General features: G+C 32.6%; 1 protein-coding gene across 4 annotated transcripts in view; it reads left to right on the top strand.

The window, feature by feature from the left end:
- The window catches only part of Scfd1 (sec1 family domain containing 1), a 92,991-nt gene that overhangs the window by 33,093 nt on the left and 45,705 nt on the right, over positions 1 to 14,193 (top strand). For all 4 annotated transcript variants that reach the window (XR_007345827.1, XM_048798719.1, XM_015491774.2 and 1 more), the window contains exons 11-14: positions 3,280 to 3,419; positions 6,006 to 6,096; positions 6,772 to 6,845; positions 7,522 to 7,603. Coding sequence is in view for 3 of the 4 variants with exons in the window: in XM_048798719.1 (XP_048654676.1) it covers positions 3,280 to 3,419; positions 6,006 to 6,096; positions 6,772 to 6,845; positions 7,522 to 7,603 (387 nt within the window). In the remaining variant the exon portion in view is untranslated. The remainder of the gene's footprint in view (positions 1 to 3,279; positions 3,420 to 6,005; positions 6,097 to 6,771; positions 6,846 to 7,521; positions 7,604 to 14,193) is intronic.

Here is a 14,193-nt window from a genome sequence, read left to right as displayed (position 1 = left end):
GGAGTTCTCCTGAGGTTAATGTGCAGGGACAAGATAACATAAGTACTCATCTTCAAATGATTGAAGATGCATTTCCTTGCTTAGAGTAAGTTAGGAGCCAGAGCCTTAGGAGATGGTACAGCTGCTTTATGGTTTCCTTTCCTGGTTTTATGTTTTCCCCTGAACTGTGTTTTATTTTTCTCTCATTGCTTATTTTGATAGTTCAAGTTAAAGGGTCTCCTTGATACGAGCTGATGTCACCTGAATGTTAAAAATGTTAATCGCTGATATTTGATTTATGGCTCCAAACTGCATCTGTTGAATTACTTAGCTGTTTATTCATGGCTATAATAGTTTTTGGAGTTTAAGGGGTAGTAAATTCTTGCCAAAATAAAAATTTGTATTTTACTTTGCATTTTTTCACATGTGTAATAAATCTCAGCTCTGCATTAATAGGTGTCACCTCTGGTATCCAAACATTAGCCATCTGTTGCTCTACCTATATCTGCTTTAACTCGTGAAAAGAAACAAGACTGTTAAAGACTTCTAGATATTTTTAGCATTTCCTGGTGGGATTTTTTTCCTCTTTTTTTTTTTTTTTTTTTAAATATATATCAGGCATTGAACCTAAGGGCACTGAGCCATATCCCCAACCCTTTTTTATATTTTATTTAAAGACAGGATCTCACTGAGTTGCTTAGGGCCTCACTAAATTGTTGAGGCTGGCGTTGACCTTGCGATTCTCTTACTTCAGCCTACCAAGCTGCCGGGATTACAGGCATTTGCCACCATACCTAGCTCTGATGGAATTTATTTTTATCTAGGATTTTAGGCAATATTGTTCAGTCTTTTAAGTCGGGAAGATGTTGCTATCAGAAGGAACAGATTAGATTCTTCCATTCCAACCAATTCTGCTATCTTATTTGTGCATAAATGTTCAGTTGTGTTAACGTGATTGAGTACAGCACAGGATGTACTAGTTTCCCAATTTTGAAATTGGAAATTACTTTTCCTTTTTTGCCTTGCTATTATGCAAACAGTGGAAATGTTCTTGCTATTATGTTATTTCTTAGAACTCTTAACATCTTTTATTTCTTCATTATTTTGTGTTTTAAGTATTTGGTCAATACTTATGTAATAATATGCTCTCCTATTTTTAGAGCAATAATTTTATTAACTAGTTACTTCTATGTTGAATGAACTGTGTCATCACCATGGAAATTGTACTTCAATTTCCTACTAGAAATTCTTAGTATAGCTTAACCGTTTAAAGATGTTTCCCTTTTGTATCTTTTGTTTCCTTACATATTTTTTTAAAAGCTGGGCTTCTTTGTAGATGTACTATAATATCTATTTATTTTTCATATTGTTTAAAGTGTTTTCCCACAGTTGTGCTATTTTTACTTTCTTCCTGTATTGGTTAATTTGCTGGGCAAATTAAAGATTGGACAGAGGGATAGGAAACTGAGAGGAATTTTAAAAGATCACTGATGTTCTTGACCTGTGATAACATGAAAAATCTATAGGAAAGACAATAATAACAGGTTGAAATATAACATGGTATACTCTTTTTTTGTCATCCCAGCCATTTTTTGCAACTCTCTATAGTCTTTAAAAGCCAATTTATACCACCTAAGGCTACCCAGATTCTACCCTGCAAGGATTTCTAATAAAGCAGCCCTCTAAAATCACTCTACCTAGGTTTTAATCTTGTTTTTCCCACATATTTCTGCATAACCTGGGAAATAAATTTCTTCCTCTGTGCTTTAGGTTTTTTTTTTTTTTTTCATTTTTGAAATGGAAATTTTATTCTTTCTGAGGGTTATTGTGAGGATCAGATAACTTATACAAAGTGCTGAGAATAGTGCCTTGCACATAAAAGGTACCTAATCTTTAGAGATTTTTCTCTTTAATGGATTTCACACATATATGCAAAGGCTGCCTCATTGTTCTTATAATTTATTTGATAGAAAATAGATGTGTTACTTCACTGTGGCAGTTAGACATCTACATATTTCATTCTTTTTTATGTCAAAGGGGAAAGCTTAGAGGAAATAAGCTGTTGTAAAAGATTTGAGAAACTTTCAGAGTATACTCAAAAGTATCTAGAGTCAGTATTGAACCTTATTTTATTAGAGGAGATTAAATTGTGTTCAATATATTTAAGTTGCCAAGACTTAGAATAATCATTAATATATATATAATACCTTAGAACTAAGATAATTATATCACATTTCTCCACATAGTTTCTTTATTGCGTATTATTCTTTTACTCACTTGTTTATAGCCATGTTTTATCTCATTAACTCACATTCTTGAACAGAGTTGACCCATAAAATACTGCAGGAAGGGAATGAAGAAGGGGATGAAGGAATAAAGAATATAATTACTTTTATTTTTGTCTACTTTATGTTTGTTTTTTGAGAAAGGGGGGAAAAATCAAGCCACACATTAAGTGAAATTAGTCCCAAGCAGAAAACCTTAACAACTACTGGTCTGACTGGCTGTTAGAATATATGTGAAAGGGAATGCTATTATTATTATTATTTTAATATTTATATTTTTTTAGTTGAATTGGACATAATACCTTATTTATTTATTTATTTTTATGTGGTGCTGAGGATCGAACCCAGGGCCTTGCATATGCTAGGCGAGTGCTCTACTGCTACTGCTAAGCCACAACCCCAGCCCGGAATGCTATTATTTTATTATTATTATTATAGATTCTACCTTAATTTTTAAATTTAATCAGTCAAGAAACATCAGAATACTAAGATTCTACAAGAGTTTTAAAATTATTATTAAGAAGGTTTTTTACTGGAAACAACCAAGCATCAAGAGGCCTGTTCAAGTAAATTGATAGAGCCAATCATTGGACTAATTTGTGTAGCCATGGTAAAGATAAAATAGCTATACCTACAGAGCTCTAAAATATATTAAATGGGAAAAAAGGGGCAAATTATATATGTATGTTATAATCCCATTTTAAAGTAAACCTAAGAGCTATCCAAATGCATAAATATTTTTAGAAGGATACATAGACCTTAACATGATTTTTCTCTTTATATTTGAAATTTTAATCACATGCATCTACTACTTCCATTAAAATTCGTAACGAAAAGTGCATTTGAATATAACAAAAGTTTGGAAGGATGTCTTTTAAATTTTAGATCTGTATTTTATCCTTGTAAATATTAGCAAGGGCAGCAAAAATCTATGTTTTATTTTCCTTGTTGTGGGAAATGTTATGGCTATTAAACTCAGAAAATAGTTATTTAAAACTGTATTACTTTTCCCTAGGATTTCCACTTAAACAGAGTGAATTTGGAAGAATCTACAGGAGTGGAAAACTCTCCAGCTGGTGCTAGACCAAAGAGAAAAAACAAGAAATCTTATGATTTAACTCCAGTTGATAAATTTTGGCAGAAACATAAAGGAAGGTAAATAAGAGAAATATCAATAAGTAAAAGATTTACCACTTAAAGAGAAATTAAGATGTCATCTAGCCAGTTGAATTTGAGAAAAATATCCAAAGGGTCATAGTGGTTCATTCACGTAATGAGCAGAAGCTATAATTAATATCCTTGATTTTTCCCCATTCCTGTTTTTTGTTAGCTGTTGTTTTGTAGGGACTACTTCTCTTTTCACTAAGCTTATCCCATATAATTTTGAACATTCCTCAGATTAATAGAAGAATGCTATTTGTCAACAATTATGTAAATATATTATGTATTATTTTTAGTTTTTAATATATCTATGTAAATATAGATCTATCTACAGCCTCAATATAGCTATTCTTTTGGGCCTTGTTTTATATTTACATTTGAAGAGATATAGATGTGGTTCAACATGCAGTGGCTGTGTGTGTGTGTGTGTGTATGTGTGTTTAAATATTTACAGCTTTGTAAAAAACAACTACAAGTTTGGTGTGGTGGCACACACCTGTAATCCCAGCAGATTGGGAGGCTGAGGCAGGAAGATCATGAGTTCAAAGCCAGCCTCAAAAGCGAGACACTAAGCACCTAATCAAGACCCTGTCTCTAAATAAAATACAAAATAGGGCTGAGGATGTGGCTCAGTGGTCAAGTGCCCATGAGTTTAATCCCCAGTACCAAAAAAAAAAAAAAATTAAAATTAAAACCTAAAAAAAAGAAAGCCTGGGGATGTGGCTCAGAGGTTAAGCACCCCTAGGTTCAATTCCTAGTATCCAAAAAACACAACTGGAAAATCATATTGCTATAATAGAAATCTTCAGAGAAAAGAAATTGTCTTTCTGGCTATGGTAGTTTTAGGTGTTTTACTTTAAATAATTTCTTTCCTTTGAAATTTCATAGTTTATATTCCTTCAAGAATGCTAAAATACAAAACATTGCATTTCATTAGAGAGGCATTTTTTTGTGGAGGATACAAAATATTTTTGAAGTTGACATTTCCTAATAGAGAAGAGCTTAAGAGAAAAGATCCCTTAATTCAAATAGGGAGATTTTGAGTATTTTTTACATGATATGTTTAGGAACAAATTAAAAGATGATTTGAATAGTAGGAACTTTGTTTTCAAGTAACAATAGCCCTTTTGCCCTGAAAATTGTACTGCAATAAAAATGTGAACACAAAGACACTGGGAGATGGCATAGAGTTAAATATATGACTTAACCTCTCTGAGCTTCATTTTCTTATCAGTAAAATAGAAAGATGATAATTCTACCTTTTGCTCCAATATCTCAGAAGATTTTTAAGAAGATTGAGATAATGAATATAAAGAAAGTGGTAAAGTCTAGGGTAGAACTCAGTTCTGACAGATCCCAAAGTGCCTCGTCTTAACTATTAATGATAACCACCCAACAAACTGGTTATGATTAAATAAAATAACAGAGATAAGTACTTGACATAGCATTTGATACACAGTAAGCACTCAATAAATGTAAGCAGTTACTATTCTTCATTATCTCTGAGATCTGAAAATATGAGAGATTTTGAGGATCATGGATTTCACCCAGTACATTTTACAAATGAGAAAGGGTAAGAGCTTTCCTAAAAGTAGTTTTCATTATAATTAGATCAAAAACTTCTGACTCTACACTAGAGTGCTAAGGCCTTAATGCTGTTTTTTGCCAACAAAGACCACTGGAGCTGGGTAAGTGCCTATGGTTGTCAGGTAAAATTGGACTATGTTCTGAATCTTTTCCAGACTCATCTTTTCTGCCAGTCTCCATTGGACGAAATGTGCTGATCATTAGTGAGATATTTCAGTTGTCAGGGTTAAGGAAGGGAGGCAAGGTTTTTATTTCATTGCTAATAAGATATAACCTTTTCTTAAAGGAGAAAAGGCTCTTGCCTTCCTTAAAGCTATAGATGAAAAATACTCATTTTAAGAATCATTTTATCCTCAACATATGTTTTGAAGTCTATGTAAATTATTGCTGAACAGCACTTCCCTGGAGGACATAACAGGCTTTAGGTCCACCAAAACTATAATTCAAGTACTATTTTTTACCAATAAGGATATTAAAAGTACTGAGTTACAAAGGCGTTTATTTTTGTTCTAATAGTGTATAGGTGAAGGGAAAATGCAATCTCACTATTGAAAAGAATAGAAGTAAATTTTATATTTGTTTAGATTTATAAGTATTATGATATACATTTTATAGTACAAGGTTTTCTACGGTGGTGTTATACCACTGAACTACTTACATTCCCCAGCCCTTCTTTGTTTTGTGTTTTTCTTTATTCTAAGGCAGGGTTTGTTTCTAAGTCTCCCAGGCTGACCTCTAAATTTTCTATCATCCTGCTCAGTCTCTCAAGTCCCTGAGATTATAGGTTATGCACCTAAGTGCCCCATTTATCATAAAGATTACATATATAGTTTTATTTGTGTTGAACATTCTCTGCCCATGTTATATATAAAATATATTCAAATACATATGAGTCCATTTAAAATAATAATAAATATTCATTGTATATATTTCAGAATCCACACAAAAATCATTCTTTCAGTGTCATAGTTTCTCTTGTGCATATTGTTTTAGTCCATTCCCAGAAGTTGCAGAATCCGTTCAGCAAGAACTAGAATATTATAGAGCACAAGAAGATGAGGTCAAACGTCTTAAAAGCATTATGGTAAGATCTTCTTTGCTTTCTAAGTATTATAGGGAAGAGGAAGGGCATCTAAAAGGATAGAGAGGTTTGCTTTTTTTTTTCTCTAAAATTCAAGGCAATTTATTGCTTTAATAACAGGAAATTATTTTCAGTTTATTTAAGCAGTCTTTTTCAAAAGAAACCTAATATTGAGATCAAAATTTGTTTAAAAAGGAGCTGGGGATATAGCTCAGTTGGTAGAGTGCTAGTTGTTTAAAGAATAATATGAAGTTATGATATGAAAAAAATATATAATGTGACTTTAGAGACATATCTTTCAGTATTCCTCAATCTACCATACTTCAATCCAGCTTCAAATTTCAGCTACACTCTTTATACTGTGTGTACTGTGTGATTGCTGGCAAGTCTCTATAGACTTGCTTTCTTGCTGATCCATAATTTACTTCTCTGGACATGCTTCCTTGCTGACTATAAATTTACTTAGTCAACCATTTATTAAACTGGTGGTGACTAGAAATTTTCTGTGACTGTCAGAAACACATGTGTTTCTGTGTTATCCTAGAAGAGAAGAATAGTTATCCTAGGTAACCTAAATTTTATTGTTTGTCAGTAATCTTAGGAATGTGTTGATTTTTATGCTTGAGCCTGGAGATTTTGAATAGTTTTACTAAAACTTTTTTTTTTCCCCCTTCCCAGGGACTAGAAGGGGAAGATGAAGGAGCCATAAGTATGCTTTCTGACAATACTGCTAAGCTAACATCAGCGGTTAGGTATGCAGTATATCCTCTTCAGTGTCTTTCTGTTATTAAATTTATTTGGGAGGTTATAAATGATTAATATTTTTAATAACAGGAAATAGTATGTAAAAGCAAATACACCTGTAAGCTAAAAGAACTAAATTATGCTTTTAACATGTTTAAGCTGATTTCAGTTCCAACTTAGAGCAAAACATTTGCTTCTTTCACCAATTAGAAATATGAGATGGGGATAATTTTACTAAGAAAACAATATTAACGAGAAAGTAGGGCAAATTGTTGTTAATTTTACTGTTGTAGCCAGTTTTCTTAATTGAAGGTTAAGGAATTTTTATTACTTTAAATGCCGGCAAGAGGAAGAGGATTTTATGTTTTAGAAATATAGGTAAAAGTGTGTTTCCATTAATTTTAGTCAAAACTTTAGAAGCAGAGAGTGAAATGGTAGAAATAATGATATTTGGGACCTAGATTATTTTTAAATGAGAGGCATTTCAGCTGTATTAAAGTAATACATTCTGTATGTGTTCTAGCCTGGAGATTAAATTCAGTTGATAATTTAATTTGTCATTTTTGTCACTATTTCAGTGTTCTGATTTTCCTTCGAGGAAAAAACAGGCATGGGTTTTATTAGAGACTATATCATTTTCTTAGAAAATTTTATCGTTAATTTTCCATTTTTTGGTACTTATAGTTCTCTGCCAGAACTCCTTGAAAAAAAAAGACTTATTGATCTTCATACAAATGTTGCTACTGCTGTTTTAGAACATATAAAGGTAAATTTAACTTTCCCCTCACAATATGACTTGTATTTGCATAAAGTTTATAATTATACTTTGTAAGATGCTTTCATATTCATCCTCATTTATCCCTCACAGTAACACTATGAAGTATAATTCTAGAAGGTAGCAGTATTTTGTTTTGTTTTGTTTGTAAATAAGGAAACTTAAGAACCCAGAAAAATAAATGATATGCCCAAGAAAATCATTTTAATAAATAGAAATTAGGATCTGTGATATTTCTGTTATGTTGCACTTCCTTAATACTGTCTCTGAACATCTTACTCCATTAATAATTAATAGTAATGAAGATTTAGAAATCCTTTTTGCTGTAGTACTATCTAAAATACATATCAGGGACTGGGGCTGTGGCTCAGTGGCAGAGCACTTGCCTTGCATATGTGAGGTACTAAGTTCAATCCTCAGCACCATATAAAAATAAACAAATTACTGTCCATCTACAACTACAAAAAAATTTAATAAAATAAAATACATATCATTTTATATGAGTTGGGATTTTAGATGAATCTTTTAACATTAAAGCTTCTTATTTTCTCTCATTAGAGGTGATTTATTTTAAAACAAATAAATTGGAGCTTCGAAACATTGTTATCATAGATCTTTTTCTCATTACCTTATTCATGATTACCACTTGTCAGCTTACTTAATAAGTCCATTAGTATTCTACTGTCACTTTTTTCTCTAGACATGGAGCTGAATTTCAATGGCAAATTGTGCTAAGACTTGGTTATTACTATACTAACTTCAACATTTCTTTAATATGATTTATTTGAAACTGCTTAAAAAGATGAATATAATTGGACCTATCAAAGTTGATACTATCTTGATTTATGCAGGATTTAAATGTTTTATTTTTTTAATGACTTTAAAACTCATAGAACATTGGAAAGGAATTCATATAGATAGATAATGAACATTGTGCAGCATAGATTTTTAAACCTGAATAATTTCTATTAAGCTGACAGCCTAATATTTTCTTTGCTCCACATCTTTTTTTTGCAGGGGAAAGGGCATCAGGGATTGAACTCAGGGGCACTCAACCACTTACCCATATCCCCAGCCCTTTTTTGTATTTTATTAGAGACAGGGTCTCACTGAGTTTTTTAATTTTAATACCTTACCATTGCTGAGGATGACTTTGAACTCGCAAGCTTCCTACCTCAGCCTCCCGAGCTGCTGGGATTATAAGCATGCACCACCACACCCAGCTTTTGCTCCATATCTTTATATTGATGCTTGATATTTTTCATGTATATACAGGAATAGAAATAAAATTGTGTAGTCTGAATAGTATATAATTGTGCTAATGTTTTCAGTTCCATATGTAATACTTCTGTAAAATGGCAAAAAGCTGTTCCAATATGTTTACTTGACATCATTGTCTATTAGAAAGAGAACATGCTATATAAAACCAGATAAAATAAAACAACTCTTATTGAGAATTTTCTTCTATAGGAGAAAAAGGTTTTGCTTACAAGGCTATATAGGAAGACTGAATCTAATGCAGAAAGTAAAACTTTGCTGCCCTAAAAAAATAGAAATAGGGTCTAGTTTACATCTATTTTACTATGATTATATAATTAGGGCCCTATGATCCATTTAACAAATATTTTTGAGTATTTCCTGTGTGCCAGGCACTGTGCTAAGTACTGGGTGCAAATAGACAATTAACAAATTTTAGGAAGTTGTTAATGGTCCTGTGAGCAATTTGATACTTAAGCTGTTCTCTAGATTTTCTTTGATTTAATGGGGTTTTTGTTTTGTTTTTCCATTATCAAAAATTTATTAATTCTTTTTTAAAATATTTTTTTAGTTGTATATGGACACAATATCTTTAATTTTATTTATTTTTATGTGGTGCTGAGGATCAAACCCAGGGCCTCACATGTGCAAGACATGCACTCTACCACTAAGGTACAACCCCAACCCAGTTTATTAATTCTTATATTTTACTTTCTGACTTCAGTTCTCCCAGCTATAAAATAGGGAAAATGCCAGACTTAGCTCCTGATACCAAATAAAGTTGCATGACCCAAAGTGACTAATTGCTATGAAAAGTACAGTTTAATCTTATTCATGAAACCTTACAAACATTATTCTTCCACAAATATATATGAACATACTCTTCAAAATAGCGCAGGGATAAAAGCCTATGGTTTCAGAAAATTTTGGTTAAAGTAGTATACTTACTCAGTCATATTTGTTGACCATGTGTATTGTCTTGGGCCCTAAAGACAAATAGTAGTACAAAACATTCTCTTCTCTTGAAGCTTATGTTATAGTGACAATAAGCAGAATAAACAAAGTAGAAAGCAGCATAAATTCTGTTTTTAGGTGGTATAAGAATAACAAAAAGAGTGATATGAGGCAATAGAGAATGACTGTGAGAGACCTACCTTTCTGGAATTAAGTAATTAGGATATCACCTTTGATGATGTGATATTTGAGTTGAGTCTTGAATCATGAAATAGAGCCAGTTAGTGAAGATCTCAGAGCCAGAGGGAATAATAAATGCAAAGGCCTTAAGACAGATTTGATATATTTGAAAACTTAGAAATAAGAATAATGTTCTTTATTGAGGAGGGAGTAATAGAAAATGGAGGGAAAAAAAGTAGGAACTTAGTAATTATGGTGGGAAGTCATTGGAAGTTAATGACGATCTGATTTATGTTTTAAATGGAGAGTGGACTGAGGAGTGGTAAGTTCTGGAAATAAACATAGAAGCAGAAGACTTGTACTCTAATTGTCTAGGCAAGTACAGTGTTCTATAAAGTACAGTTTACTTAGGAAATTGTTTGTGATTATTTACCATTTTACACTAATGATCTTAGGTGAGTTTTTCAGAATCAGTTTGTGTTAAAAAAGGCCACCTGTCCAAGACGGTATAATATGACACCATGCCTTATCTGCACAATTCTGCTTGAAGAACTGTTGGTCCTATGAAAAAAAGTGTTTCTTCTAGGACTGCTCTTTCTCTGACAGAGCAACTTATGCTAGAAATGGATTGTCCATTCAAGATAATGAGTCATTTTATATAAAAATTAAGATATTTTTCAATCATTGTTTTGTTGTAACTCAAGAAAGATACCCTTTTCTTAACAGGATCTGATTTACAGAAATTGCCATAAAGGACATTTGCTTTATAGAGGGAAAACAATGTCATGTATAGCATACAATATTCCTACTTGCGTTGTTTTAGGAAACCCAATTAATATCAAAAGAGGTATTTTATATCATAGATAAAGAGCTATTAATTTTAAATATTTACATATAAATTATAGCTGTATTTAGTAAATCATATACATAAAAGCTATTATATTAGTATAGGAAATTGGAATATTTTCTTCTGTGACAATTCCTCATTTAATATTGACCATTTTAAATTCCTCATCCTTGTCAAAACAAGCACATAAACTTCGTTGTTTTCATTTCTCACTACTGCCAATTATAAAATTTCTCCTTGTAGTTTTCCGTAACTATTACATTTCCAATTTTTATTTACTTTTAAGTGGCATATTTATTTGTATCATTACTGTGGTACAAATGTACCACAAATCTGTAGCCATCTACCACTGGCTATAATGTTAATCAAGAATTACTCCTCCATAATGCCTTACTCTTTTGCCAGAACTTCTTGACCATTTGAACTTCACTTCTTTGTAAACAGTTACCTAAACAGTGTTTTTATTACTAAGAGTATTATGTCTTTTTATGCAAAGTTCTCAGAGCATTTCTCTTGATATTTGTCTTTATTGCAGTTGTATGTATCTCTTTGGAGATATCTAGAATATAGCTGCTTCTTACATTTCCTTTGATCAATTTAAGAAATTAATTTCTAGAGAAGTTCTGGTAGTTCTTTCATAATCAGTATTTTGGCAGAAAGTTAAGATCACTCCAGCCCCACACAATGGTACATGTAATTCCAGCCATTCAGGAGACTGAGGCAGAAGGATCAAAAGTTTGGAGACAGCTTCAGCAACTTAGCTGGACCTGTCTCAAAAAAATAAAAGGTGACAATACCACTCAAAGCTGTGGTCTCTGGCTGACACCACCACACCTGCCCTTGCCTCCCGTGTACACTAAAGATCCAAAATCATAACTAACTCCAAATACTTTTACAACTAATAAAAAGGATGAAATCTTTGAATTAAAAGCTGAACTCAAAAAAGAAAGGAGGAAGAAGGCTGTGAAGAAAGTGATTGCTGCTGTAACAGCGGGGAAGGATGTTAGCTCTCTCTTTCTAGATGTAGTGAACTGACATCTTGGAACTGAAAAAACTTGGATATCTCTACTTGATGAACTATGCCAAGAGCTAGTCAGACATGGCCATCATGGCTGTCAACTGATTTGTGAAGGATTGTAGAGATCCCAGTCCTAGGAGATTTGGGCCTTGGCAGGTAGGACCATGGGGTGCATCCAGTGGACAAGATTACAGAATATTTGTGAACCCCCCCCCCACAAGTGCTGGAAGGATGAAAATCCCTATGTTCAGAAAATGGCAGCAGTTTGCATGGCATAATTCCATGATGATATCAATGCCCAGATGGTGAAAGATCAGGGATTTCTGGATTCTCTATGAGATCTCATAGAGTTCAAATCCTATGGTAATAAACTGCTTTTATAAAGAGAACAATATTTAAACTGTGTCCCTTTTCAAGACATGTTTGACACAAACCTATCTTTGGGACATTAGATCACAGGTACCTATGGAACCATGACTACTGTGTACCTCTCACCCTCAGTTTTTTTGAGGTGAGACAGTTGCTCAGAATATAAGCACTAAAATACAAAGTCTTAAAGTATTGTACCTACCCCTGTGTTTACTCAGAAATAAACCAGCACTAATCATTAAAAAAGTAATGATAATAATAAAAGGGACTGGGGATGTGGCTCAATGATTAAGCACCCCTGAGTTTAATCGCCTATACCAAAAACAAACCAAAAAAACCTTTGCTATGAGTTTGGCAAATATTCTCACTTAAATTTATTGATATTCTAAGAATTTTAATGGCTTTGGTCTATAAAGAGGAAATTGTTGAGTACTCATTTGTTTTGAGTATTTTGTGTTTTTACACCTTTGCTTTGGTGTAGTACTTTCTAATGCATGTGTAACTTTCCCAAGTTCTGGTTTTTGGAAAGTGGCTTCTGGGATTTAGAGATTTAGCCCACCTACTAAATCAGAAGTCAAACTGAATTAAGTACTCTGTAGCATCAGATTCCTAAGAAAAGGAAAAGAAGCAAGCAAATGCCCCCATCTGAGAGGAAGACCTCTGATATCTCTATGTTTCTTCTTAATGTAGTTGGCAGAAAATAAACTGTTAAAAAAGCTATGCCAAGCAGTGCTTGGTTGTTACCAGGTCTTTGTGTCTGTTTTACTAGAGAAAGTGGAGAGGGACTGATGTTCATCTAAAGACATGATCTGATGAGGTGATGAGGTCTGTATTCTGAACAAGGCTAGGGTTCCTACTTATAAGGACTAATTTTCTTTATTTCTTTATTTCTGCTTTTTTCTTCTTTGGGGAAAATAACCTTTCAAGAATCTCTTAACTGATTTATACTTAGTGTATTTTCCAAATTAACTGGTGCCCTTTTTTTCCTCTATAAAACATAATAGCTGATGGCCACATTGACTTCCTGACAACTCATAGCTAATATACTTCCTTCTTATTTCATTTTTTATTCTTATGGGCTGGACTTTTTTGCTCACCAAGGAGTTACTTGTATTTAATTTCAGTCTATTTATATCGATTGTAAGTATGTGAAAAGAAGATTGCGTCAAGTTACACATTTTAGAAAGACTGAAAAGGTGGTGATTTTAAGTATTATTTGGAATGATTGTGGGTAAAAATGTCATCTATAAAATCTTGAAAAATACTATACAGTCTCATTGCTTTGCAGTGTCTATTTCAATCAGTGAAACTCTATACTCAAAAGGTCTTGGACCTATATTAGTGACAGACAAATAGTTCTATAATTTAGGTCTTAAAGACAATGTTTTTAAATGTACATACACAACACAGATCCTTTTTTATTAGTCTTTACATTAACTGATTGATAAGTACTATTCCTGATCACATTAGAGGTCTTTTGCTATACTAGAAATAAAAACACTTCTCTGGCTTGATTTTGTACTGATCTGTCTTAAAATAATTTCTTGTCTTTTATACATAGCAAGTGAATAATTATATGACCTTGGTGTCTTCAAGGTAGAGATAAACTATATTCTGTACCAGAGGGTCCCTAGTAGACAAATTATCAGTGTCTTTGCTTCTTATCCCAAATAAGATTAGTCAGTATTAGAACCTGAAGTTTTCTTTACTCCCAGTGCATAAAAGATATCTCTTTTTAAAAAATATATGTTTATTTTAGTTGTAAATGGGCTTTTATTTTATTTATTTGTGGTGTTGAGACTCAAACCCAGGGCCTCACACATGCTAGGCAAGTGCTTTACCACTGAGCCACAACCCCAGCCCCTAAAAGATACCTCTTGAGTGAGTGGAATGTACTTAAACTTCTTAGTCACTTTATCAATTTCTTTTTTTTTTTTCTTTCTTTTTTTGGGGGGG

Source organism: Marmota marmota, unplaced genomic scaffold (assembly GCF_001458135.2).
Source record: "Marmota marmota marmota unplaced genomic scaffold, marMar, whole genome shotgun sequence".
Lineage (NCBI taxonomy): Eukaryota > Metazoa > Chordata > Mammalia > Rodentia > Sciuridae > Marmota > Marmota marmota.
Note: the sequence above shows the minus strand (reverse complement) of the source record. Positions and strands in the feature narration are given on the sequence as shown.